Source organism: Malurus melanocephalus, unplaced genomic scaffold (assembly GCF_030028575.1).
Source record: "Malurus melanocephalus ecotype Western Australia unplaced genomic scaffold, MMel_1.1 scaffold_4, whole genome shotgun sequence".
Taxonomy (NCBI): Eukaryota; Metazoa; Chordata; class Aves; order Passeriformes; family Maluridae; genus Malurus; species Malurus melanocephalus.
The window spans coordinates 959,060-983,872 of record NW_026623236.1 but is presented as its reverse complement, the minus strand read 5'-3'; the positions used below and the strand labels follow the sequence as shown (position 1 = coordinate 983,872).

At 36.5% G+C, this 24,813-nt stretch overlaps 1 protein-coding gene across 4 annotated transcripts in view; it reads right to left on the bottom strand.

Moving 5' to 3' along the window:
* Positions 1–24,813, bottom strand: part of LOC130575117 (adhesion G protein-coupled receptor B3) — a 224,077-nt gene that overhangs the window by 85,012 nt on the left and 114,252 nt on the right. For all 4 annotated transcript variants that reach the window (XM_057368800.1, XM_057368808.1, XM_057368816.1 and 1 more), the window contains exons 7-9: positions 11,556–11,682; positions 9,821–9,924; positions 7,020–7,122 (exon numbers count right to left, since the gene is read on the bottom strand). In XM_057368800.1, the coding sequence (XP_057224783.1) occupies positions 7,020–7,122; positions 9,821–9,924; positions 11,556–11,682 (334 nt within the window). The remainder of the gene's footprint in view (positions 1–7,019; positions 7,123–9,820; positions 9,925–11,555; positions 11,683–24,813) is intronic.

Here is a 24,813-nt window from a genome sequence, read left to right as displayed (position 1 = left end):
TCCTAAAAATATGCAGACACAACAGGGAGTTGTAGCAATGTATAAATAAAATCCAGTACAAAAGGYAGACAATCTTTTGCACCAAATTTACACTGTTTGTTAAATGATAGTTCTTTAAAAGCGATTTTGTTTTCTATTAATTCTATTATACAGAAAGAGTAATAAGGTAATAATTATTGTTGTAGGGCATAACTTTTGCATTTCATTTATCTCAGAGCTGTGATTTTTGAGGTATTATTTTACCAGATATCTATTAAAAAGACCTTACTGTGTTTCTGTATCTGTTTGGATTTATGTGGCAAAGGTGTTCTACACCTAGATTCCTAGAAAGGGTAATTCACATACAAAAATGCATTTGAAATTCAACTTTCATATTAGAATGAAAATAAACAAGTAATTTAATGCTGGTTTTGGTGTGGCTGTTATCATTATTACTTAAACACTTTAGTCTTGTGATGTCAATCACTATGGTAACTCCATATGATATTATTATATCATTTTTACTATTGTTGCCTAGCAATGTTTATTGTTTCCTCTTTCTTAAAAGATTATGTAAGTGAAAGACAYGAACATTTAACTATTTGTAGATTGATCTATTTCCAGTTAACTACTTTCCTCTTTCCACTGAAATTCAATAAATAGGCAAAAGTGAGGGGTGAAAAGGTGTGAAGTCTAAAAATAGCTGCTTGAGTCATCAACAGACTGTCTGAAATTATTCAAACAGGTGTTTGTTAGAGAATGAGCTATTTTCCTTAGGGCTGTGGGGGTGAATTCTGAAAGAGAAAAAAACCAGTCTAAACAGGTCATGAAGATCAAGGAGGAAAAATCACACAATTTTGGGAAGAGTAGGACAGCAGAGAGCTCCTCAGGAAAGTCTGAACTAACAGAATCTAAGAAGAAACAGTGCTTATAAAGAGGTCATTGACAAGATGAAGCCAGRTTCCTCACAGGGATGTGAAGTGGGATGACAAGGGACAATGGGCATAAAAAGAAACRAAAGGAGTTCCATACCAGATATATGGAAACAGTCAAGCAGCSGATCAAGTTTCCCAAGGAAGATATGCAGTGTCCACACCTGGAGGCTTTCAAGACTTGACTATTATGWAAAGTCCTGAGCAACCTTCTTTGACCTAACAGCTGACCCTACCTAGAGAATGAAGTTGGGCAGATTTTCCAACTTGAACAATTCTAAAATAGTTCAAAGAGCTTTTTTAAAAGGTTCTGGGGATTGGAGGCAGAGAACACATGCTCCTAATATCTACCCAATTTCTTCCCTGTAACCTGCTTACAATCAAAATGCCTGTTTTGTTTAGATGTAGCAAACTGAATGATAAAGTTGATGTATTTTGAGAAACAGTCTGACAGGCACTTTTGAGAAGAATGTTACCTTCTCCTCCAAGGCAGGTAACGGTAACATGAATGACAATGTTTAGTGATCTTGGGTAAGAAAGATCGACTCCCAGAGGTTCTCTTGAGAATCTAAAAGCAGGTAGTTAATTCAGCTGATGTTAACAGGTTTTGTCAGAATTTGGCATGGTAAAACARAATTGCTTAAACAGACCTAYTCCTGTAATAGTTATTCAGTTGAGTTGGCTTTTCTCCCTTTGGTTGTTTTTGAGTTTCGAAACACACAGCAGACAGARGTGTGTGGTGCAGTGCACTATGACTCCTGACCTAGTTACTGGTGTKTTTCTGGGATGGATGACCCCTCTGYTCAAAAACAAACACACAAAGAAAAAGACGACAATCAGCAGACTAGGTGTTAATTTGAAGTCAAAAAATGAAAGGAAATATTTTCCTGGGCTTCAGCTGCTTAAATGGAGGGTATTTCCTTGAAGTTCTACAGAAAGACTTGAAATATGGAGTGCTACTGCTTGACATACTGAATTCCCTACTTCCTCATTGATTTTCTAACACAACCTTAATGCTGCGTTAGCATCATTTCTCTGCTCATTCCATCTGCTCTGAGGTCTCCCCCGCTGTTTCCTAGGAGATATATTGCCACGATGCCTGCATCTGTAAGTCAGTGGCAGATATGGGGCAACAGCCACGTGGTTAAAGGCAGCATTAGTATCACCTGAACATTTGCWGGTTTCTCAGGGGATCCCACCACCCACCGTCTCTCAAAACCTGAGGGAGCTCTATTTTCTCAGTCAGCTACTTCAGAGTGCTATGGGAATGGGCTGCTGTGGCTTCTCAGCTTCTTTCCACCTCTACTTGTGTTTCTTTCAACCTAACACCTCTATTAAAAAAAATACTAAAAGTGGGTTATTTTCGTCCAGTCAGGCTATTTAGTGAACATTCTAATCTTATTATCTACACATTTTTATGRGGTTTTGCTTGTTTACAATGTCAGGCTACTGACAGTCTGTCTTGAGGTGATCAGGACCTTTTCCATATCCTTTAAGGTATGGTCTAAGAGATGAATTTCAAAATATAATAATATAATAAACTGAATATTGCAAGTAAACACGGATGACACAGAATATCAGGGTTAATAAATCTTGCCTTAACATCTTCCCTGTTCTTTCCATGGTAGGCACAGAGAAACCTGATAAGGGCTAGCAAAATGTGCTGAGTCTTACAGCATTTAAAAATATAGATTTTAAAAATATTTTAAAATAGGACATTTTCTCACAAGTGACCTAAAATTCAGCAATGAAYCTTAATTATATTCAGAATCAGATTATATACAAAATAATTAACTTTTTCCTCACATCTATAAGGAATTCTATGATTTATTTAAAACTGTATTTATCTTTGTTTACTTCACAGGAAAAATAGATGTACAGGAATTGTTTATATCAAACAGCACATGTGTTTTTGTTTACACAAAACCATGAAAATGCCAGGATATTTTCTGAAAGTTTATAAAAGGAAAGAGAATTTTGGAAAAAAAATCCACATAATATTAACCAATAACTTATGGTRGGGAAAGAATCGATTCATTAAATGGGATCAGAAGCATAGTAAAAGTTTACAGCTTAAACTTTAAAGGTCCACATAAAGAAGAAATACAGCATTTTTTCTTGATGGCAAGAAGAACATTAGGAAACATAATATAGCAAGAGTTATGATACAGTGTAAGCCACAAATCACTTTTAGATATTTCCTAAAAAGACCTGTCAGTCTCTTCAAACTAAATATCTAATGCCTTTGTMGATAGTAGGGACATCTCATAGGATTTGTGAAGTAACAGATATTTGAACAATTAGGTTATAAATGAGAAGTTTTACCCTTCCTTAATTCTGGAGACTTAATTTCAGAGTTAAAACTTAATTCAGTTGTTATAGTCTAGCAATTGCATATGGTAATGTTTAAATATGATTATGTGGGTAACATTCAACACCAGAAAGAAAACAAGAGACAGAAAGAAATACTAAAGTAAATTAATATCCTCATGCACAGTATAACACCAACTATATTTAAACATGACACATAATTAATTTAATAATATTTTTGTAATTTCAGCCTTCAGTGACCTGTATTACAAAACATGACCTGACAAGACAGAAATCTTTTACACAGTCTGAAGCATTAAGAAAGCATTGAATAAAGTTCTGTGTTTTGAAAGGTTTGGGAAAACATAATGAAAAAAGCAGAACATTTCCCAGCTGTGTCCTTCAACAAAATGCACAACAYGTTTTGCTAAAGGGGCACAGCTTTTCTGTTGACAAAAGGCTTTTTGCTATCCCAATCCAAATCTTCCTAGAGAAACTCCCCTCCATGAACTACTCTAAAACTACTCTAAAACCAAATGAAAAGACCCACGGCCTACACCTCTGTTCTACTGTTGGTGTCCTTGGGTTACTGAAACRGGACAAAAAAAAATCCCTCTTAAACAGGTAATACTGGAAATGGAGACTCTATTGTAGCTTGAAAGAATGCAAATTCCTTCTACATGTCCTCAGTAAACACTTTTTCCACTTCTGCCCATGGGAGATGATCTTTTTTACTGAAAAAACCCCAGAATTTAGCTGAACCAAAGGGAATGCAACATTCAAACTCACTTAGCTTTAACTAAAAGAAATTTTTGCAAAAACATTGATTATACATTCAGCCCTCAAAGAGCAGAGCTGAACCTAACAGTCTAGAATGTTTATGACTTATTTAAAACAGAAAGWAAAGAACAAAAAATCTGCAGTTAACTAGACCAAGATACTCAGTATCTTTTTCTTTGTCATAGATGTCAATGGGTATACTAAAATGAGCCACACAATTTTCCTGGAGATTGAATAGCATTGAAGTGAATAAAAGTAATTGGTGAAGTGTTTAATACAGATAAAGGAAGCCACAAACTGCAAACAAATCAACAATATGCTGCTTGCTATAAATACATCTTTGGTATACTTAATTTCCATACTGTTCAACTTTAAACTGGAATTCAGCTTTGACGACATTTACAGGGACCTACTCCAAAAAGAAATGTACACAAATATAGAGCTACAGACAATTTAAACTCAGAGCAAAACCAAAGCATTGAAAAAAAGGAATATGCTTCAGCACTGTGAATATTAACATCATCATGTGGACATTAACTRGGTGCTCCAATAGCATAAGAATAGCAAAAACCGAGGAATGAGAATGGAACAGAGTAAATAACTCAAACTTGGCATATTTTGTTTCTCAAATGTTCTCTAATACACCAAAAAAAGAGAGCTCATCTTCTTGCCATAAAGCACTACTTCAGCCTTTATTCAGCAAACAATTTTTGCTGACTTGAATATTACATTGTCTTAATAAAATAGTCYCGAAATTTCTCACAAATTTATTAAACAATAAAAACTTATATGGTTTCACTTCTAGCAAATAATAAAATCTCAGAAACAAGTGTAAAATATTTTTAATCTTAAATCATAGGCCTGATTTTCTTTCTAAAGATTCCATTTACAGATTTAATTTTCCAGCTCAGCAAAATGAAAACATAWTTTTTCCTACAGATGCCAGTATTGTAATATAGCTGCATGGACTAAAATCCAAACCCTGGCTTTTTGGGGTCATACACAATCTTGAAAATGAAAAAAAGTCTTGCCTTGAATGCAAGCACATCTGATGCCTAAATACATCCCTACTTACAAACACAATGAAGTCATATTCAGATCTGATTGCTTTGATATGAATAAATTTTCACTAAACAGTGGCTTTAGCTGGCCATTTCTGTTGATGGTGCATTCACAGGCCAGCTTCTTGGAGCTACAGTATATTCATGTATCAGTCAACATTGTGATAAAAATAATTTTGGTCTGTAACAAGAAATGTCTTGCTTGATATGAAAAATGTATTTTGCTTTTGATCCATTAGTGGTGCTCCCTGGCTAGAAGCTCCTGGTTGGTAGATGTATCAAAAGCAAGATGTGGACTCAAAAAGAAGATAAGTGTAGCAAAAAGTGGTATTTTACAGTAATTTTTCAGACTGTATATTAAAAATATAAACATTGTGATAAGTTTTTTTCTGTCAATTATTTCATTTGAACATCTGCATTTTTGGATCTCAGAAATGTGTCAATGTAATATCTCTGTACTTTGAGGAGTCCAAGAAGCAGAAGTGAGGGAGCTCAAGGAGATTAATAGAAAGGAACTTGATTAAGGGTGTGTTTTAGTTCAGAGATCCCCGAGTCAAGCACCAGAGAAAGGCTGCCAGCATACCTAGGAAATGTGTTATCCAACACAGTTCTGATGCCCTCAGATCCTGACTCTACAGTAGTAATGCACACAGGAACTTGCAGCTACTGAGCCATATCTATTCTTAAAATGCATAATAAAATAGTATATATGGCTATGCATGTTAGTGCTGAAATTCTAGGGAGGATTAATCTTCTGTACTCTGGTGCTATGAAGTTGCTGGCACATTGCTTTTCTTCCCCCCTTAATAAAATCTGTGAGAGTYACATGGGTTTCTTCTGGAAATCCATATTTTGTTTATTTGTACCTCTATACATTTTCAAAACTTTAAAATCATATTAATATATTGGTTTCCATAATTATGTTATATTATCTGCTGGAAATGACTATGCTTGGTTTGGATATGTTTTACAAAGTACAGCTATGTGACTTGCAWTCAATTTATGAGACTTCTGGCATCTAAACTGCTAAGCACTTATTTGAAAAGAAGAAATGATTAATTACAGGTGTGTTGTAAGAACATTAGTAAACCTCTAGCAGATTATCAACATTATATTGTTTGATATTAGAAAAATCAAGAAGAGCAGTGCATTAAGTAGTTTAGCAGAGTGGGAAAAAGAACTACTTTGCAACCACTTGTTTAGCCCAGAACTTAWCAGCATTCTATCACATATTGGTCAGACAACCAACTACATACAATTTTCTATTCCAAGCAATCCTGCAGTTATGGTTAATTTTAAGCAACCACTTATTGCCACTTATGAAAGTTGCCCAGCATCACCAGGCATTGGGTGACTCCTCAAAACAGTCACAAGCCTTCTGTTTTTCATGAGGGGCACAAATGACAATGATGCTCAGATTATTAATAAATCAACAATACACCACTAAGTAAGGTATGCAGGGTTATTACTTTCTTATAGCTACATCAGTCAGAGATCTAACAGTTCTATGGCTTGTTATGATGTCTGTTTCTGCACATTTTCAAGAATTGTACTCTAACTTCTAAGCAATTTCTACTTGCCTTTCGAGTACCAGTGTGTTAATAAAAAGACAAAAACATTGTAGCACAATCCTATTACAAYTATTATAATGAAGCAGAATTTGTGCTTTTGATGTTGAGCCTTTGAACTTTTTTGCTTTGAAATTTAGTTATAAAAMACACAAGTCTACCACAGAGAACACAGCTTATCTAGAGGGAACAATACCAAAAGGGATTTTTGGAAGAGAAAAAAAAGACTATGAAAGATGATAAATATTTTCCCTTGTTTCTTAATATTTTACCAAAACCACCAAATCCTATGAGTATAAGACAAAATGGATGTAATTATTCTAAGCTAAACACAAATAAAACAATRATATTAATCTTTAAGGGCAAATGTAATGCAATCCATCTCATACCTTATTATGTGTCTGAGTTTGTCCAACCAGGATAAGRATATTTGATGAGATAATGGACAGGCAGAAATTGATCAGAATTATGGACCTCTCAGATCTGATGTACCTGTTCAAATAAACAAAGAGAGGATACAACTTTTCTAAAAGGAAAACAACCAGCAAKTCACACAAAGCTTTGGTTTATTTCTTGCATTAAATATTGGAGATACTCTGAGAGGCACTCTTTCATGTCCTCAGAAAGAGTATTAGAGAGCAATCACAATACAAACATCAGAACTAKGATATTTTGATAGATATTCCACAATGCCCACTTAATATCTTGATATATTTTAAAAATAATCTACCAATGATTCTKTTGAAAACTGCTGGCAACACTGTTCTAACACCATACTGATAATAATGGGCTTACATGCATTCATGTCAGGAACTTCTTATGCTCTCTGCTTGTCCCTGGGAATATCCACAGCTGGCACAGACCACTCATAATTACCAACTTCAGCAAAAATATGGTGGTTTACATAAACAGAAGCCTTGGTCCATGATGCATAAATAAAATGCAGGTTGGTGGATGATATTATGGCAATGAATTTAGAAACACATTATTGGGATAAGGATAACATTAATSTCGATGCTTCAATAGTATTGTAATATCTTCATATGTCTGAATGCAAAAATAGCCAAATGTGTACAGAAAGATTAAATTATAGCAGTGAACACCACAGTTTCCCTAGCAAAGTCATCATATTCATTTAACAGTATGTTTAAGATTAAAAAGTCAAATAGTCTTATCACATATTTCCATTCAAGATGCAAGTGTATTCTGTATACACCCTTTTATATRCTACAGGACAGCCAGACAATGATTATGGTTACAAGGGAAGTACCTTTCTGATCTGATTTGTAGAGCTTTTAACAGTAAATGCTGACCACCAAAACAAATGAAAGTTAAGGGTATTTATTTACTTTTAAGACCATGCCAAATCTCTATATATTCAATGGTTTCTACTATATACTTTTCACTGGAGTTCAGTTAATGTTACTGTCTCTTCCTAAGCTGCACACCCACAGTTAACTCTGAGAAAGTAATAAAGAAGGCCACTGAACCCACAAGAAATGCTGAGCTTTGGACATTAAACTAATCGTAGCCCTTTTTGGCTCGCATATCAAGTTGATACAGCATCACATTTTTTTAATTAGACAGAACAATCCTGATACCACAATGCACATTCTTCCTTAGCAACATTCTTAAGGCTARTTCTGTGTATTTGCAAACAAATACAGGAAGTCCAGCACCTTTGTTCACACAGACAGCATGCTGTTGCTTTCTAACTTGTTAAGTATTGATTCACCTGGGCCAATTCCCAACACTGAGTGTCCATGGACTACAAAGGAGCTTAGTGGYTGAGTAAACACAGTGCAAGCAGGGGCTCACAGCATTGACCTAAGCCATAAGACACAACATYTTACCTCCACTTAGAAGTTCACAGAATCATAGAATCACTTGGGTTAGAAGGGAACTTAAAATTATCTGGTGACAACCCCTTGCCATGGGCATGGGCAGGGACACATTCCACTGGACCAGCTTGCTCAAAATCCCATCCAACCTGCCCTTGAACACTTCCAGGGATGGGGCATCCACAACTTCTAAGGACAACCTGTTCYAGTGCCTCACTACCCTCACAATAAAGAATTTCTTCCATATACCTAATTTAAATAATGGAGTAGACCAGTTCCACTGAACATGACAGTATCTCTATCCAAGTGCTAAATATATCAGGGAGTGCAAAAATAACACTATGATTCTTCAGATGGGAATTATATCCTGAAATACTCCCATTCTTAGTTTTGACAGACAAGAACTGATAATTTCTATAGTCTTTTATCATAACTTACATAACTAGATATTCTTAATAATTATATATATTATTAATCCTGTGAGTCTTTGTGGTACACAAGGGTGATAGAGAAATGGGTATAAAATTACCAAACTGTTTCTAAAAGSACAATTCTATTGGTTGATTTTACATTACTCCAAGGTTTTTTATTTCGTGCCCTTGTTTCTTATAACTTTCGTAAAACTCTGTTTTTTCTTTTATTATTGAAAAAAAAATAAATGAGAATCCATGTTAACTTTTTAGAAATATTAATTTCTTTGCATGACTTTTCATCTTACTTTTGAGTTTCTTCTGCACTAAGACATCATACTATTCCTCATTATTCTCAAATTAATTTGATCCATAAGTATTTATTGCACTTTTAGGTCAATATAACATTTTAATATTGTAAACTCAGGATGGAAAGAAAATCTGCCACTGGAATGTACCACTACACTATTTAAGAGCATTTAACTTTGTGTTCTATATTCAAACTTATAAATGATRTGAATAAACTCAAAATCAATTGACTGAACCTCCCTAAATGTGAGACTTTGATATGTAAGTTTTGTTTAAAAATGTAAAAGGGAGAAAAGCGGTTAAAGGCATAGGCCAGAAGCCTCACRTGAAATATATCATATATGAGAATCCAGTTTTCATTTAGCACTATGAATATCCCACCAAAAGAGCAACACCATTCACACTGAAGAGGAAGAAGACAAAAGTGGACTATACCATCAGGCCAASAGGGTAAAACTGACCAATCACATCAACAAATTCAGGCACCAAAGCATGCATTACACTTTCCATTTTTTTTTTTTTAATTAACTTTCCAAACAATAAGTGTAGGATCTAATGCTCTCTTTAAATTGCAATTCAACTAAATATAACAACASTATTTACATTTTGCTGTCTCAACCCATTACATACCTCCATAATGCTGCATAGACAACTGCTAGRGTGATCAAGGCCAAGCAGGAAAGACCACTGCCTACTATTAAGGTCACTGAGGGTGTGCCAGATGATTCCATGATCTGTAAGTTATGACAGACAACCATGAAGAAAAAACATCCTCCAGCAATTAAACCAACAAGTCAAATGCAAAAAAAAAAAAGCATCAAAAGCAAAATTAAAAGCAGACAAACTGCCACAGATAGTTTCAGTAATGTTACTTATGAAGAAATCMACTTAATTCCTAAATACATAACTCTGAAATCTGCTCAATACATTCCTCATAGGCCGCTGAGCTTTAAAATGCCTTGTAATATCCGCATGATACCTTGAAAAAAAGCTAGTAATATTACAATGTAACAGGAACCCATGATGTTAGCACAAGTTTAAATGACTCTYCAGTTAACATTAATTTAAAGATATATTTCTCTTCAGAAGCAGCAATATTCAGAATTGTGCATTAAACATACAGCTTGGTTTCACTCTAACATATTAAAGATTATCCAATAATTTGTCCCAGAATTTGATACATGCTTGTTGCAGAACGACCAAACTTTCTAACTTCTAATAACTTTGACTTCAATCCACTATTGTCACATGTTTAATTTCCTAGGGCCTATGACTGCCTAGAAGGAAGGGCAGGATATCTATGGCAACAGTATCATAAGCCTTCCATAAAAAACCCTACAAATTCAGAATTATTTCATTTTTTACTCTCTGTATTAATAAAAATGAAAATAAATGAATGACCTTGAAAGCAAACTAGCTTTCCCTGCTGTAAGGGAAACTATTATCCTCAGATATCAGGTCAATTTTTTCCATTGTATGTATATGTCCTCATCTTCTGAAATAGACATGGGTTTTGCTAATAYATATGGAAAAAAATAGATCTAAAAGTTTTAAAGGATATCATGCATGGTTTACCAAAATGCTTATTAAGCTTCAAGGATGTATTGTAAATTACATTTAASAAGATAGCTTTTATAGCTTTTGTCACTCAAATAGGATACAAGGCAGATGTACTTTTAGGCCAGATCTCAGGCAGAAAGTAGTATTTTATTTCAACCACTTTTTTTCCAAATGGATTTACTTTGCTGTTAAAAAGAGTCTGCTCATATGTTTCCAAATTCAGGAAAATGAAATCTTGCTTTAGCAAGATAACTTCACAAATATTTGCTTGTCATCTGTTTTTCCATTCAATAATACTGGGAGTGTCTGCTTATACACTTAATGTCCCCTCTTTCTCATAAAAACTTGATTATTTTTCTTACATCATATCAACAGACTACAYAGAAAATCTGTGCTGAAAATGTCCAATGCAGATCTGCAATCTGTTTAACTACAGTATCTAGGKTTTTCCTACCAACAGCAATAATAGAGACCTGTACGTTCCCTTAATTGTTCAATACAAAAGTTTTCCACACATTTGCACCACAATTACAAGGCTTTCTCTTAAAAAAAAAATACAGAGTTCGAGAGCATGCAAATTTCACAAGGATTTAATTATATCACAGAATCTGGAATTCATTTATCTGATACACTGTAGACACCAGGAGACTAACATTTGACTACCTGCAATATTAAACAATTCCTCAATGCAACGTCTGCAATATACCTGAGAGGAAAGCTGGACCAGCTCCCCCCTCCCCCCGCAGTCCCCCCCGCAGTCCCTTTTGCATTAAAACGGGATTTTTGCCCCCTCTTTGTTACTTACTATTTCTCTAGGTTGCTGAGCCAAAATGGCGAAGGTAGAGAGACGATCACATAAGCATTTCGTATGGGATGCATCGGTAAGCACAGTTTTACATCCCTGGGTGGACCAGGTTCCCAAAGAGTCGTTCCTGCAAAGGAGAGAGAGAGGAGGGGGTGGGGGAAATGGGGGTAATTACGCCTGACGGCCGGTTCGCTGAGGAGACAATGCGGGGGGACCGCGAGGAGCGCGCCGCGGAGTTCCGGACAGCGCTGGGGACTTGTTGTGGGGCAGGGCGGGCGCGGAGCTGTCCGGGCGGCGGTGCTGAGCGCCGGGAGCTGCTGCGCGGAGCCCCGCCAGCCGCGGCAGCAGCCGCCCCCTGCGCTGCCAGCCACCTCCGAGCCTCACCAGAGCACTGCGAAAAACTCATCGGGGGAAGAGGGGGAGGCTTTTCCTCTCTCTCTCTCTCTCTCTTTTTTTTTTTTTTTTTTTTTTTTTTTTTTTTTTTTTTTTTTTTTTTTTTTTTTTTTTTTCTTTTTTTTTCTTTTCCTACCGGCACTGTTTCTGGCCTTTTGTGAGAAATGTGATGTTCGGTAGTTGCAGTGTCTTTTTTGCTCCCTTTCTTCTTCCACCGCCCACCCTCCCCCTTCGTGTGTGTGGCTAGGTTAAAAGCATGTGGTTCTCAAACGTCTGCCTGGGTTATGCCAGTTGGACCGAGAGATGCCGGATCTTCTGTTCTRACTGCTATTTTTGCTGAGGATTTGGGGGATTTTTTGGTTGTTGTTTTTAGCTATCAGCCTTAGAAATTTCACCCTGGAAACGGCAGCATCAGATGCCTCCAACTCTTGCCTTAGCTCCGGCAGAGGGGTGGATTTCAGTACAGCAGCACACATCACCAAAGAGACACACGAGTTCGCCCTCCAGACATCACTCAGTCAACTCGCCTTTCCCCGGCTCCCTCCCCCTTCTCGGTTCTATTTCTTGGGGTGGCAGCAGCAAGCTAACCCCAAGCCAAAGCAATCGTTTGCTGGCACATTTCACCAACCACCCCTAAACAAAACAAGATGATTAACACGGCCCCCAAATTCAATTAGACATTCAATATGCTAATGCGAGGTCTGAAACCCACCCCAGCAGAACAATAAAAATGGTATCAACCCACGTTTTCTTTGTGCAAGCAAGAAGGAGAGGGAGAGACAAAAAATCATCTCTCCTTTTTTTCTGAGCTGCAGTAGGGGGGGATATAATTTCTGCAGGAAAAAGGGGTTGGTTTCAACTAAAGCAAGCATATTATCTTTACATGTGTTATATTTACAGAACAACTGGGTTTCTTTCATCTTTTTCCCCCTCCTTTCATGTCCAAGGAGCAACTGCAGTGACTCTGCTGCCAGAAGCAGCATGTGTGCTGTCAATTCCTGTCCATTTCACCTCAGGTCACTAAATGACTTTAAAAAAAAAGAAAAATGAAGGTCGAGGAAACAAGGTGGGGGAATAATAATTTCCAGTCCCTGTAACCACCCTTGTTTCACCTCTTCTGCCTTGACAACACACCTCTGTAAGTGATTCTACATGCCAGGGCCCTCATGCAAAGGCGATTTGTTATCCCAAGCCTGCTCTCAGAGTGYAGTTCACCCCAGGCCACCTCAGCATTTTGTGCCACTAGTTTTTGAACAGGCCAGATGTAACCCTTACATACTATTGTCTTCGAAACAGAATCCTGTAATAAACAAAACAAACAGCAACTGAGGGAAACAATTGAGAGAAAATCACCAATTCTTCAAGCCACTAAGGCAGTTTATTAGCTTTCCCTCACAAATTGTGTCTTTCAAAGAGCCACGGGCTAAATCAACCCCCACTCTGAAAAATATAGTTACATATTTTAAATTTAGAAACATTATCTTCTGGATAACTTAAACAATTTATTTTATTAGCTTTCCTGTCTCTTCTTTTATTGAGACACAYAGTTAAGGCCAAATGAATTGCATTTATCTTTGCTGATTAAATATTGAGGATTGATAGCTGAAGAGAAATTGGCATATTTAAAAACAAAAGGATGGTATTATTCATCCTGCGAATCAGACTTAATAAACTGAATTCACCCTATGCTGAAAAGCACTGGATGCACAATACATCCAGTTAGACTAAATCCTTGCAGATGGTGTCCAATGTACAAGAGTTAGACAAGTTCTAATTATAAAATCAAAGATACCAGTTTATTTTAAAATAAAGCATTTGTCAAAATTATAATTAAATTTAAATTACTGTAAATCACGGGCAGTCCAGCAGGTTTAGAGTGGCTCATTCAGTTTTTTAAGTCATTGAAAATACAAAATTTCCAGTCATAGAGTAGCTGAGCCACAAAYACACTACATATTTTGCAAAACTTTTTCAATACAACTGAAAATTTTTGTGGAATTTCCAAAAGCAATCTGAAATGAACAAAGCAGTCTGATTGGAGTCAAAAATAAGACATCAATTGACATAGCAGGAGCAGACTCAGTCACTTTTTACATTTTATTGCTCATTTTTTTTCACTGATACACTTCAATTTCTTGCTTAGAACTATGTTTGTATATGTTGCAGATGACAATTCAGTGATTAAATAAGCTCCTTCTCTCCTAACCAGTGCAGTTAAAAAGAAAGAAAATTAATAAATTCTTTAATAAACATGTTTGCAGCCTGTTGAAACTAAGTTCATGAGGGARATGGAGTAATAAGCAGGACCAGAAGAAAAATGTAACAGAAATTTGTTGCATGATGCTCATTCCAGCAGAACGGCAAATGTGTGATTACTAATTCCCTTGGAGTTGCTGGTAATTTTGACTTGTTGAAATAAAGCAACTATTTGGTTTTAGGTATAAAGTAAATAAGGAATGGAAATACGGAATTAAAAMTAATATAATGCTTTTAGTACATCTCAATGCAACACTTTTTATGTAGTCCTCCATCTATGATTGGTCCCTCTTGTAATGCAGCTCTTCTGGTCTAATCAGAATATATCTCATACTTAGAAGTTTCATTCCTTTTTGGTGTGATTTTCTTTGACTATGTGTCTAACATTTAGGGTTATCATATGAATATGCAAAAGGGCACCTATTATTCCTGTGGATCTTTCTTGTTATGCAGAAAACTATAAAGGAGTGACAGGTACCATTAACACATGTTCTATTTATATCAAGGGCAATTATTGAATTGAAAATATGTAGCAAATATAGATGTCGTTTCATGCCCATTATTGGCAATTTTTGTACTCTTCTACTGAGCTACAGATGATTTAATCAACCTGGCAGAATTCCCATGATAGAAGCAAAGGAATTCCCAAGAAGCATAGATTCACCATTGCAGATCTTGTGTCATCCTGCAGTTGAGGCAGGGAAAAAAAGCAGGAGAATCAGGGAAGTAGGGGAAAAAGGTCTAAGGAGAATTTAATTTGAGCCTATGGATCTATGGCTAACAAATGCACAAAACACACCCTCATCTCCAATATTTGCCTGTAAGTGTGCCCTTCTCCATTCTCTAGTCTACAGCTAGTAGAATGTTGGAATGTCCCTTTCAGAGTTTAAGGTGACTTTCTTAGTTCTATGCAACAAAAACAATGGCCAAATGATGTATAGAAAATTATTTTAATTATGTATGATATAGAAGAAAAAATGTGAGTTTYACTCTTTAATAATAGATTATGCAATATTGCATAATTATTCTCACTACTGAAAACAATGATATTACTACCTCAGATATCAAAATGGAAATGTGGTTGATAGGACAGGAACATCTTTGTGAAACAAAAAATTCATTTACAGACACAATTGCTTATCTGACAGTCTGACAATCAGGCCACATTTGATAGTCTAGCAACTGTTTCCCTTATTTTGTAGAATTTATCTCAGTCTCATGACATGGTTAATCACTTATTATTGATTTTTTATAACTAATAATATATATCTCTTACTAATTGCATTGAGTTTTTTACTTTAACTTCCTGATATAAAAAAATCAGTTGTGATTTTGTTATCAAACGCACTCACTTAATAAAGGTCTTCACCTCATACTGTACACTGTCTACTTTATTTGTTTATTTTGAATAAATGTTTTTCAAATGAAAGATTTTAAATTTTTAATGGACATTCTGTGAGACAAAGGAAGATAACAACACCTAAGCTTTTTCCCAGACTAGCAACTAGGTTTTTGTTGTCATGAGCAAAGAGTTAACATCTTGCTATGTATCTACAATGGTAGCCTACTTGAGTCATGATTGATAACTGGCTAAATTAGGATAAGAAAGATTTTTGAACATTGTTACATTGCTTAAATAACTGCAAAAATCTGTTATTTAATATTTAATTGCAGCTTTGTGCAAAGCAAACTACATGGAAGTTAAGAAATAATTATTTCTGCTGAGATGATTTTAATTCTTCTTAATTCTTGTGCATGTACATTTCCATACTTTTTTTTTTCTGTTTCAATAGGTGCTGTTTTTCCTTTAGGATAGACTTGGTATTCCAACTCCATTCTCAGTAAAGAATGACATATAATGATAAGAAGCACAAAGAAAATGCAGACATCAGAATTTTTTAGCCTAGCAAAAGGCAAGAAAGAAGCTCATGGACCTTATGAATAGCAGGTTATATATATCACTGTGCCTGTTCAGATGTGCTAGCTGGCACATTAGTGAAGATAAAGTCCTTCCAACACCTGCTTGCTTCTTTACACCTGGACCTAAAATCCCAGGGAAGTCATAGGGAAGGCTCAACTGCTGGAGTTTTCTTTCAATTGTGCATGTTCATATATCTGAGACATGACCTAACTCTTAGCATGCATAATTTCTTCTGTGATCAGTCTTACTCCTATCAGCAGTATATGGTAACATCTGGTATATCTCTACAGTTTTTTCCTAAAGTTTAAAAAAAATGGAGAAAGAGAGAAAAACAGGACAAAGAGAATTTGGATATGAACACACTTTCCTTAATAATGTCACACATAAAACTGCAGTTTAAAAAAATACTGTTTACCCTGAAATTGTAAATTTGATTAACATCAGGTCATTATGACCTAGGGCTTTCTTTCCCCTCACACCATTAGAAAAAACAATGCATGAAATTGTGGAAATGAAAAGAAATAAAATGGACAAAACCAACTGCCTTATGACTACATGTCTAACATACTGCACGTGTCCCAAAAAGGACGTCTGAATTTGTGTGGTGTTGGAAGAACAAGCTGGGTGATGAATATTTTGCAAGTACATCTCCAACCAGAATACTATAGGGTGTTTATTTTCCTGAAGGCTAAGGCCACTTTTCCAAATCAAACATTGAATTGTTTCAGTGTTGTCAAAGACATACCTGTGAATTTCTTTTTTTATCAAAGAAAATTGAAATCCTTGAAAATTTAATTTTCTCACTGATCTTTATATTAAAAATAAATCCTATATGAATAATTGTTTTGTTAAACAAATGTACATCTGGGCCAGAAACCAAGTTTTATTTTAACATGATTTAAACTAGGTATTAAACCCTAAAARGTAGGATTTATAACATAGCCACTGTAGTTAGGATCATACATTGTTAGATTACCTTTCTAATAAGGGACAATTTATAGAAAGTTCCATGGGAAGGATCAAAAGTTGCCTTGGTTATCTGTTTGGCTACTATAAACAAATGATTCATCAAAAGGGGAGTTATGGAAGTGAGTACTAATGTGTGCAGTAATATTTTACTACTTCCCTGTCCATACAGTATAGGGCATGATCTAGCACACAGCATGTTTGAACTGTGYTGTAATCAATAGTTGCCCTTTTATTAGCATACTGCAAATGTACCAATGTGTAAAATGAAAAGAAATTCCAAATAAATTGTATGACAAAACCAGGATGAAAAAATTACAGAAGTTTCCTGCCTCCTATTGCATAGTTCTTGATTACTGGTCCTCTGTACTACTGCTACAACACAGACTTATCATTCTTAGAGTTATGGGATTCATTCATGTTTTTGAACAACATTGGATAAACAACAATCATTCAGCTCTATTTCTGTATTTTAACAAGCCTAATGGATTGCATTTGAAAAAGAGCATTTTTCCCCTTTTCTCAAAATTATATAGAAAATCTTCTAAGAAGATGAGTATCACTGCATCAAAAAATTGGAGGGAAAACAATCACTTTCCATAGTTTTATCTCTGTCTGACTCTGTAGATGGTCTCAGAGAAAGTACTGGCATTCCTCCTGTGTACACACTGCCAAAGGATGTTGGTATCTATTTAGGATTTTTGAGAACTATGTCTTCTTTCCTTGTGGACCTCCAGAATGATTGGAGCAGACAAAACGCCTCATTTCCCTTCCGGGTTATCTTGTCCCTTCCTATCTTGTCTAGAAMATCTTGTTGAGTCCCTAGAAACTGCAAAGCAAAGTTCTTATTGAACCCAACCAGACTTACTGTGTCAAATAGGCAAATGACCCTATTAGTGAATCTGTTCATGGAAGTTCCTATTGAACTCAATCAGACTTASAGGCTTTAAACAGTAAACCACATTATTTGTGAATCTGTTCATGAAAGTTCTTATTGACCCTGGCCAGATTTATAGCTTTGAACTGGTAAACGATAGCATTTGTGAATCAGCAAATGATARTGATACCCACACTGCTGGTGCATCTGATATCTCATTGAATGCAGACTTACACTACTGAATTGGTTATAAACAGAAATTAAGCCCCTCTGATCTCTGAAGACTAGCTGCAAAGGGGTTTATTTTCTGCCGAATTTCTACACTCTTGATGCAACACACTCCTCACAAAATCAGTAAAATCTTTCGTGTTCTTTTGTTTGGACTATAAATATGCATGTAGATTTATGGTGAACTAAGGAAAAATTGTCATGTAGTGCTTTCCAATTGATCAACCTACAAAATCTTTCATACTGTACTATTATTCACAGGGACTCCTAGCAAAAAGGAACTTCATAAATTGTATATTGCCAGAGGCTGGGAAAGGTTAGGGGCTCAGAAGTATCTTGGAAATTAAGAATGCCAAAGCCTGTATGAGGGGAGTATCTATTGTTAATGTTTTTTTCCAAAAGACCAGCAATAAAGTGTAGTATCATTAGTTCAAGTTTCAAGGCCAGCATCACCAGCACGGAGCAGAACAGAATTGARGGGAAGAAAAGAGATTGTGTTTCCATCACTGTTACTGTTATAACATCCATTGCTATCTTACACTAAATGTACAGATAAAACTAAAATAAGTACATGTCCAATCTCCTCAGACCATGCTTTGGATTAGGCTCCAGGAAATAATGTAGGAAAAATATAGAAGATACAGGAAAAACGTTAAGCCACAAAATAAGAATGGCAGAAGCAAATGTGTTAAGTGGTCAGACACTGAAATAATGCTCGTTGTGGTGATGCATAAGAGAGCTGAGCTCTCCTTTGGACCTACATGTTCACCACACCTTTCAAAATCTCCAGTTAGGTTCACTTGAAGGTGGAGTGTGGAGAGTCTYCCTTTCATCTAACAGCTTAGTGGTTCTGAGATAGAGAAAAGCGGAAATTGAGTTCAATTTCTTGCTGCTTTTGAGGGGTGTTGAATAGATACAGATTTGCAGCAGATGACCTAACCCCACACTACAGCATATTCTGCTGTGAGAGTACCCTCACCCCTTCTTGTTGAAGCAGAATTATGCATTTAGCCAGAAAGTAAAGCAAAACATGGAATTTGTAGCCAAATTGGAAGGAGACAGGATTTGTCATCTACATTCCAGTTCCTACTCCATTGAGTAGAAATTTTTTGCAGATTAAGTATTCAAACACCCATATTGCTTGTCCTCTGAAGATCCTCAGGTTTCATATTTGTTCCTTCATATCTTAGCTGCATGACTAAGAACCCTCATAGTTGTCAGCATCTCCTCCCCTGTATCTTGTGATACCACTTGCTGCTCTTACACAATCCTACTGTTTATCCCACAACTGCTACCCATGGGTTCTGTGAAGAACATGCTGTGGGCTATGGCSATTAGAGATAAATTGCCTTAGTGTACAATTTAAAAGAAAGGAGTAAAGGCCTTTTTCTGCCCCCTTACACTTTGAAAAAAATCTTAACTCAAGATTGAAATAAAAAAAGCAACCAATCAAAAAACAGGACACAGTTACAAATGTTTATAAGACACAAAAAAMCCCAACCCAAGCCAACCCAACCAAATAAAAAACAAAACAAACAAAGCAAGCAAGACTTAAACAAAAAAACTCCTGACATTTGCTCTACTGACATGGAGATTACGYCTTACCTTTTATCAAGCTGTTAGTCTGCAAGATTTCTTAAACATTTAGTTTATAAAGGGTTCTATTTTCTCTTTGTTAGGCCTCAGGTTATGTCCTTTTTTCTTGTGTAAAACMCTTGCTTTTTATAACCAATCCTTTTTTTTGTAAGTCCTTCCCAGAAGCCTAAACAGATCTAATCTGTTTTTCTTCAAATGCATTGATTTCTTTCTTATTTAGGAGATTATCTGACCACCCCTTTTAATTAAAATGAGTATTCTTTTCTTCCTTAGAGATGTCTCTTTGTTAGATCAGATGTTATCTTTGTACCTGACTGGCCAATTAACAACTGTTTCAATAACAGTAATTCTTATCTCCCTATTCTCYCTTTGGTGAGTCAGCATGCATCCTGACTGATCCTGCACCAAATATTTTTTTTTTAATGTTATCTTCCGGCTGCACATTAAAAACACATTTGATACAAATACCTCAGTAGGACAAAGGCACATAGTTTGCTGTTGGCTCTTGACTGAGATCAGACTCACAGTAATTGGCCAGTCTGAGGTGAAAAGGGGTTGTAGGGACTGATGCTTTGCATCTTTGGTTGTGTACTTTCTCTTCAGCAAAAACCTTAACTGCATAATGTAAAACAGAGAAGTCTATCCCTTTCTGACAACCAATATTTAGTTATAATCGGAAAGGACATGACTAATGGTGAATAGAGGGAATTAGAAAACCTTCCTTACTCCAAAATGCCCTACAGCCTGAAGATTTCATTCTTACAGCACTGAGATTTCATTCTTACAGCACAGAGATTCATTCCTTCTGAGAAGGTTCTGAATTTGCAATGATGAGACCTCACCTTGGGTAAGCCTCTGTCTGTCTTGGGTGAGCTTTCTAACCACTGAACTACTAGACAAAAACCCTACAGTACAGGTCTTCATAGCTGTGCTGTCCATGTTTTATATATCAGCCAATTCGCTGTTAAATAAAGGCTACAGCCAAGAACAACAGAGCAACGACCTGTTAAGTACCTTTATGAGAGTTGATGCTAAGGCTCTTCTGAGCAGGTTAGAAGAAACATTTGATGGCCAAAACAGCTTAACATAAAACTCATAAAACCTCTGGATTTAAGTTTCAATGACTGGAAGGAGGTCTGACAAAGTCCATTGAAGATGGAGTCATGGGTATCCTCCCTATCTCATATAATAATCAAAACTTAAACTGGGGCAATGCAACAAATCTGAGCAAAGAGTTGAGCTGCAGTGACTTTGTATATGCCCAGCTAATAACAAATGTAACACAATACATAAATAGCTAAAAACAAAGCTTTTCTATAGATTTTATGATCTTGTTACAAACAAAAACTAACCAAYCCAGATGTTGCTAAGCTGGTACATGTAAGGTGTATATTGAAAATTCTATAATTCACAGRGCTATCTTCTATATCACTATAAAGTAATGCATGTTTTTGGTCTTAACAGTTTTCACTTTTATTTTAAGATGTGGGAAAATCACTGTGGTTACAGAGTCAAATAAAGTCAAGTACAGATTTAGGAAATGGAGGTTCTCTTCTTAAAAGAAGATGTAACAAGCACCTCCTTAGTGTATATTTTAGATTCTTCTAATCTAGTCTTAGCCTAAGGTTCTTTTCATCCTGTTAGGTTTATTACCTTAGGRCTTATTAATGTGTCTGCTCATCTTCCAAACTCAAAATGGTTTGAATGTATCCTCTTTGGAGTCCAGCTGTGTGAGCTACTGCTCATCTGAATCTTCCTGAGTGTTTGCATTTACCAACCAACTGCCCAGAAAGGTAAATTAAAGGTAACCGATTTTTTTTTAGTACCACTTCACACCTGCGTAACGGTAGTGTTGCCTAAAAAACCCCACAAACCAGGTGATGATGACAATGTCTGGAGATAACACCTGAAGTGTTTCACTGAGGTTTTGTCTAGGAGTGCATGGAAGAAGGACATTTGCACAACACCACATTAAACWTGAAAGCAGACACTGGGGAAAGAGCGATGGTCTGCACTGTGCCATGTCTGAACAGTGAGCTTTATGTAGTAGGGATTGTGGCCACTCAACAGTAAAAGGGTACAAAGGAAGCCACTGTGGTCCACAAGGCCTACAAGTGGATTCTGTTGACATGCTTCAAATTTAATCTGCACATGTACAATATGTTCGATGCATTCACAATGCAACAGACAATTTGCATTTGTAATGACAGTATATCTCGAAGTCTCAGAAAAAAAWTTCTGCACTGAACAATACAGGATTTAAGTCCTCTTACTCCTGTGGTAAATCCATTTCAGCAAGTCACATGCCAGCTAGATTGTGTGTTTAGACAAATGTACTGCTGGCATCAAAACTGAATAAATTGGTTAAGAGATTGGACAAGTGTTTTTATTCACAGTCTAAAAAAAGGGGATAGAGGAGGTGTTGGGGAGTATATGCCTTAAGYAGGTGCCAAAAAAGTGCCTTTCTGAACAAACAAGTAAAGATTACTAACCTATCCACTTCCACCTCCTGAGAAATTTTTTGTTTGTGTGTGTTTTCCTCCTGTGTGTGTTTTCCTGAAGCACCAGTACTCTGCAGGTGCAAGAGTTGTAACAATGGGCTTGTCTTCTGTCCACTGACAAAGTTGATACAGTCTTCAGCCTTCAGGTCTTGTAGAAAGGGACTGAAAAATGTGTCCCACAATAATCAGTGTTGATACACTAATGATCTACCCACATTATATAGCTTTCATCTGAAAGCCCTGAAATAGAGACAGACAGTGTCATCCTGAATCTCCACATAAGGCAGAGATCAGCCCTAGGACTGACATCCCAAATAAAAATATGAAGGTAAATTACTTTTATGTTCAAAGGAAAATACACCCAAATATAGTGCTATACTTATTTCCTCCTTTCTCCACATAGAGGTAGAGATGCTTACATGGAGGTAGAGATGCTTACAGTACTTCTGATGTTTACAATGCCTTATCACCTAGGATATCTGAAGTATATGTATCTAAACCAAATTATCTGTACCTGAAGGATACACAGTAAAATTATTAAAATAATTTCACAGTTTTTGCAGAGTGGAATAAACTCTCATTGTATGAAAGGCATATCACAAGATGACTGTCTGTCTGTCTGTGGTTTGCCACATAGATGTGGCATGCTTTAGCTGAAAACTCCAAATCTGAAATGCCTTCCCTTTAGTCAGACACACTGTTGCAAAGAGAAGCTGCTACAGAACCTTCCTACATTTTGAAGTAATTTGCATTCTGGTGCGTTCTCGCGCTACTTGATGTTTTAAAAGTGCAACAAATAAAGGATACAATTAATTTGGATTACACTACTTGATCTGAATTATACACAGACTACTTAGTGCATGAAACTTATTAGCTAGAATATATCTCCTAGAAGTTACATAATGAGAGCAGTTGCAGTAATTGTCTGTGCATGTATAGTATTCAGGGAATGTCATGAATCCACTTCTGCTGTATATTGATTGGACCTGTCAACTTCAATGGAGTATCCTCAGTATAACTCACATCAGAACCTGGCACTATATTTTGATCTCTCAGACAGCTAAATGATATCTAAAATTACATATAAGCAAACATCTTTCTATTGACTATGCACTGGAGAAAACTCATGCGTATATTTTAATTCAGAGATGCTGGAGCATGTCAAGCGCATGATGTGTTCTTCAGTTTATATTCRTTTTCGGCAGGGGTTTGGAAATAGCAAAACAGAAAATATGACTACACCACTCTAAAAAAGCCTGCAGCATGCCCACATTTTGAATGCAGAATGCAGTTCTGATTTCCTCCTAACTCTAACAGATCCAATTGAACTAGAGAAATCTCTGGAGCACATGGAACAGCTTCTACAAGGTAAGTCCCTCCAGTCTGGGTAAGGTGGTCAAGGGAGGTCTGATAATGTTTGTAAGAGTGCCATGGTGGAAATGAACTAAAAATGATTGTTATTCCTTGTAATATAAGATCTAAAGGTATGAAATGAAGTTATTAGGTTGTATATTTAAAACAAACAATAGGAGGCTTTTTTTTTTTTTTTTTTTTTTTTTTTTTTTTTCCTCACAGGGCATAGTTTAACTATGCTATGGAAATTGCCACCACAGGGGTTTTTAAATGACAGGAGATTATGTGAATTGAAAGAGTGATCAGATAAACTCACAGACAAAAAAATCTTTTAAGGCTACAGCACACAAAGATAAAAAACCTGACTGTACATCCCAAACCTGTTGGAATTTAGGATGCATACCAGGGGAATAGCTACTAAATAAGCACCTTGCTTTTAGACACTCTTTTAGGCATTTGCTAACAGRTTCTGTAGCAGGCAGGATATTGGGGCTAGACTTGTCTTCTGCCTATTCAGCCTAGCTYATGCTTAAATTATTATCCTTGTTTTAAAGGATTTGCTTTCAAATAATTAACATTTCAGTTTGCTGGTTGTTTCACATTGCACAAGTGTCACTGAGGTGAGCAMCTCCACTGCTGGCACAAATGGCAGTGGAGCTCTCTGGTGCAGTGCACAATGGGATTTCCCAAACCAGAGAAATATCAGGGGAGCTAAGAGAGCTGCCAGGAGCCTGCAGCTGTGACAAGACCTGGGCAGGTCACAAGCAACAATGACCAAGCCTCTCCCTTCCCTGCCATCACCTATAAAAGAATCCCTCAGAGAGCACTACCAGTCAAGGCAGGGCATGGCAGGTGGCACAGGGCACCTGTGGAAGATACAGCCATGGAGAGGAAATCCTCCTATTCCTGACAGAGTGAAAGAGAGAGACAGAGAACATTGGAACTTCACCCTGCTTTCCCTGGGACAGGCCTGACAGGCAGACAGGATGCACAAAATGTGGAGGATTTCCTGTCGACTTTCCCCCTGGCTGAAYACAGTTACTTAAGGGATAGGTGTGGTGGTTTGAATGAATTCAATGGGAGCAAAACACTCCCAAGTTCCAGCAAAACCCCCTCCCCCCTCTCTTTTCTCCACCCGGGTCCTAGAGACAACCTTTTCCCCAGAGA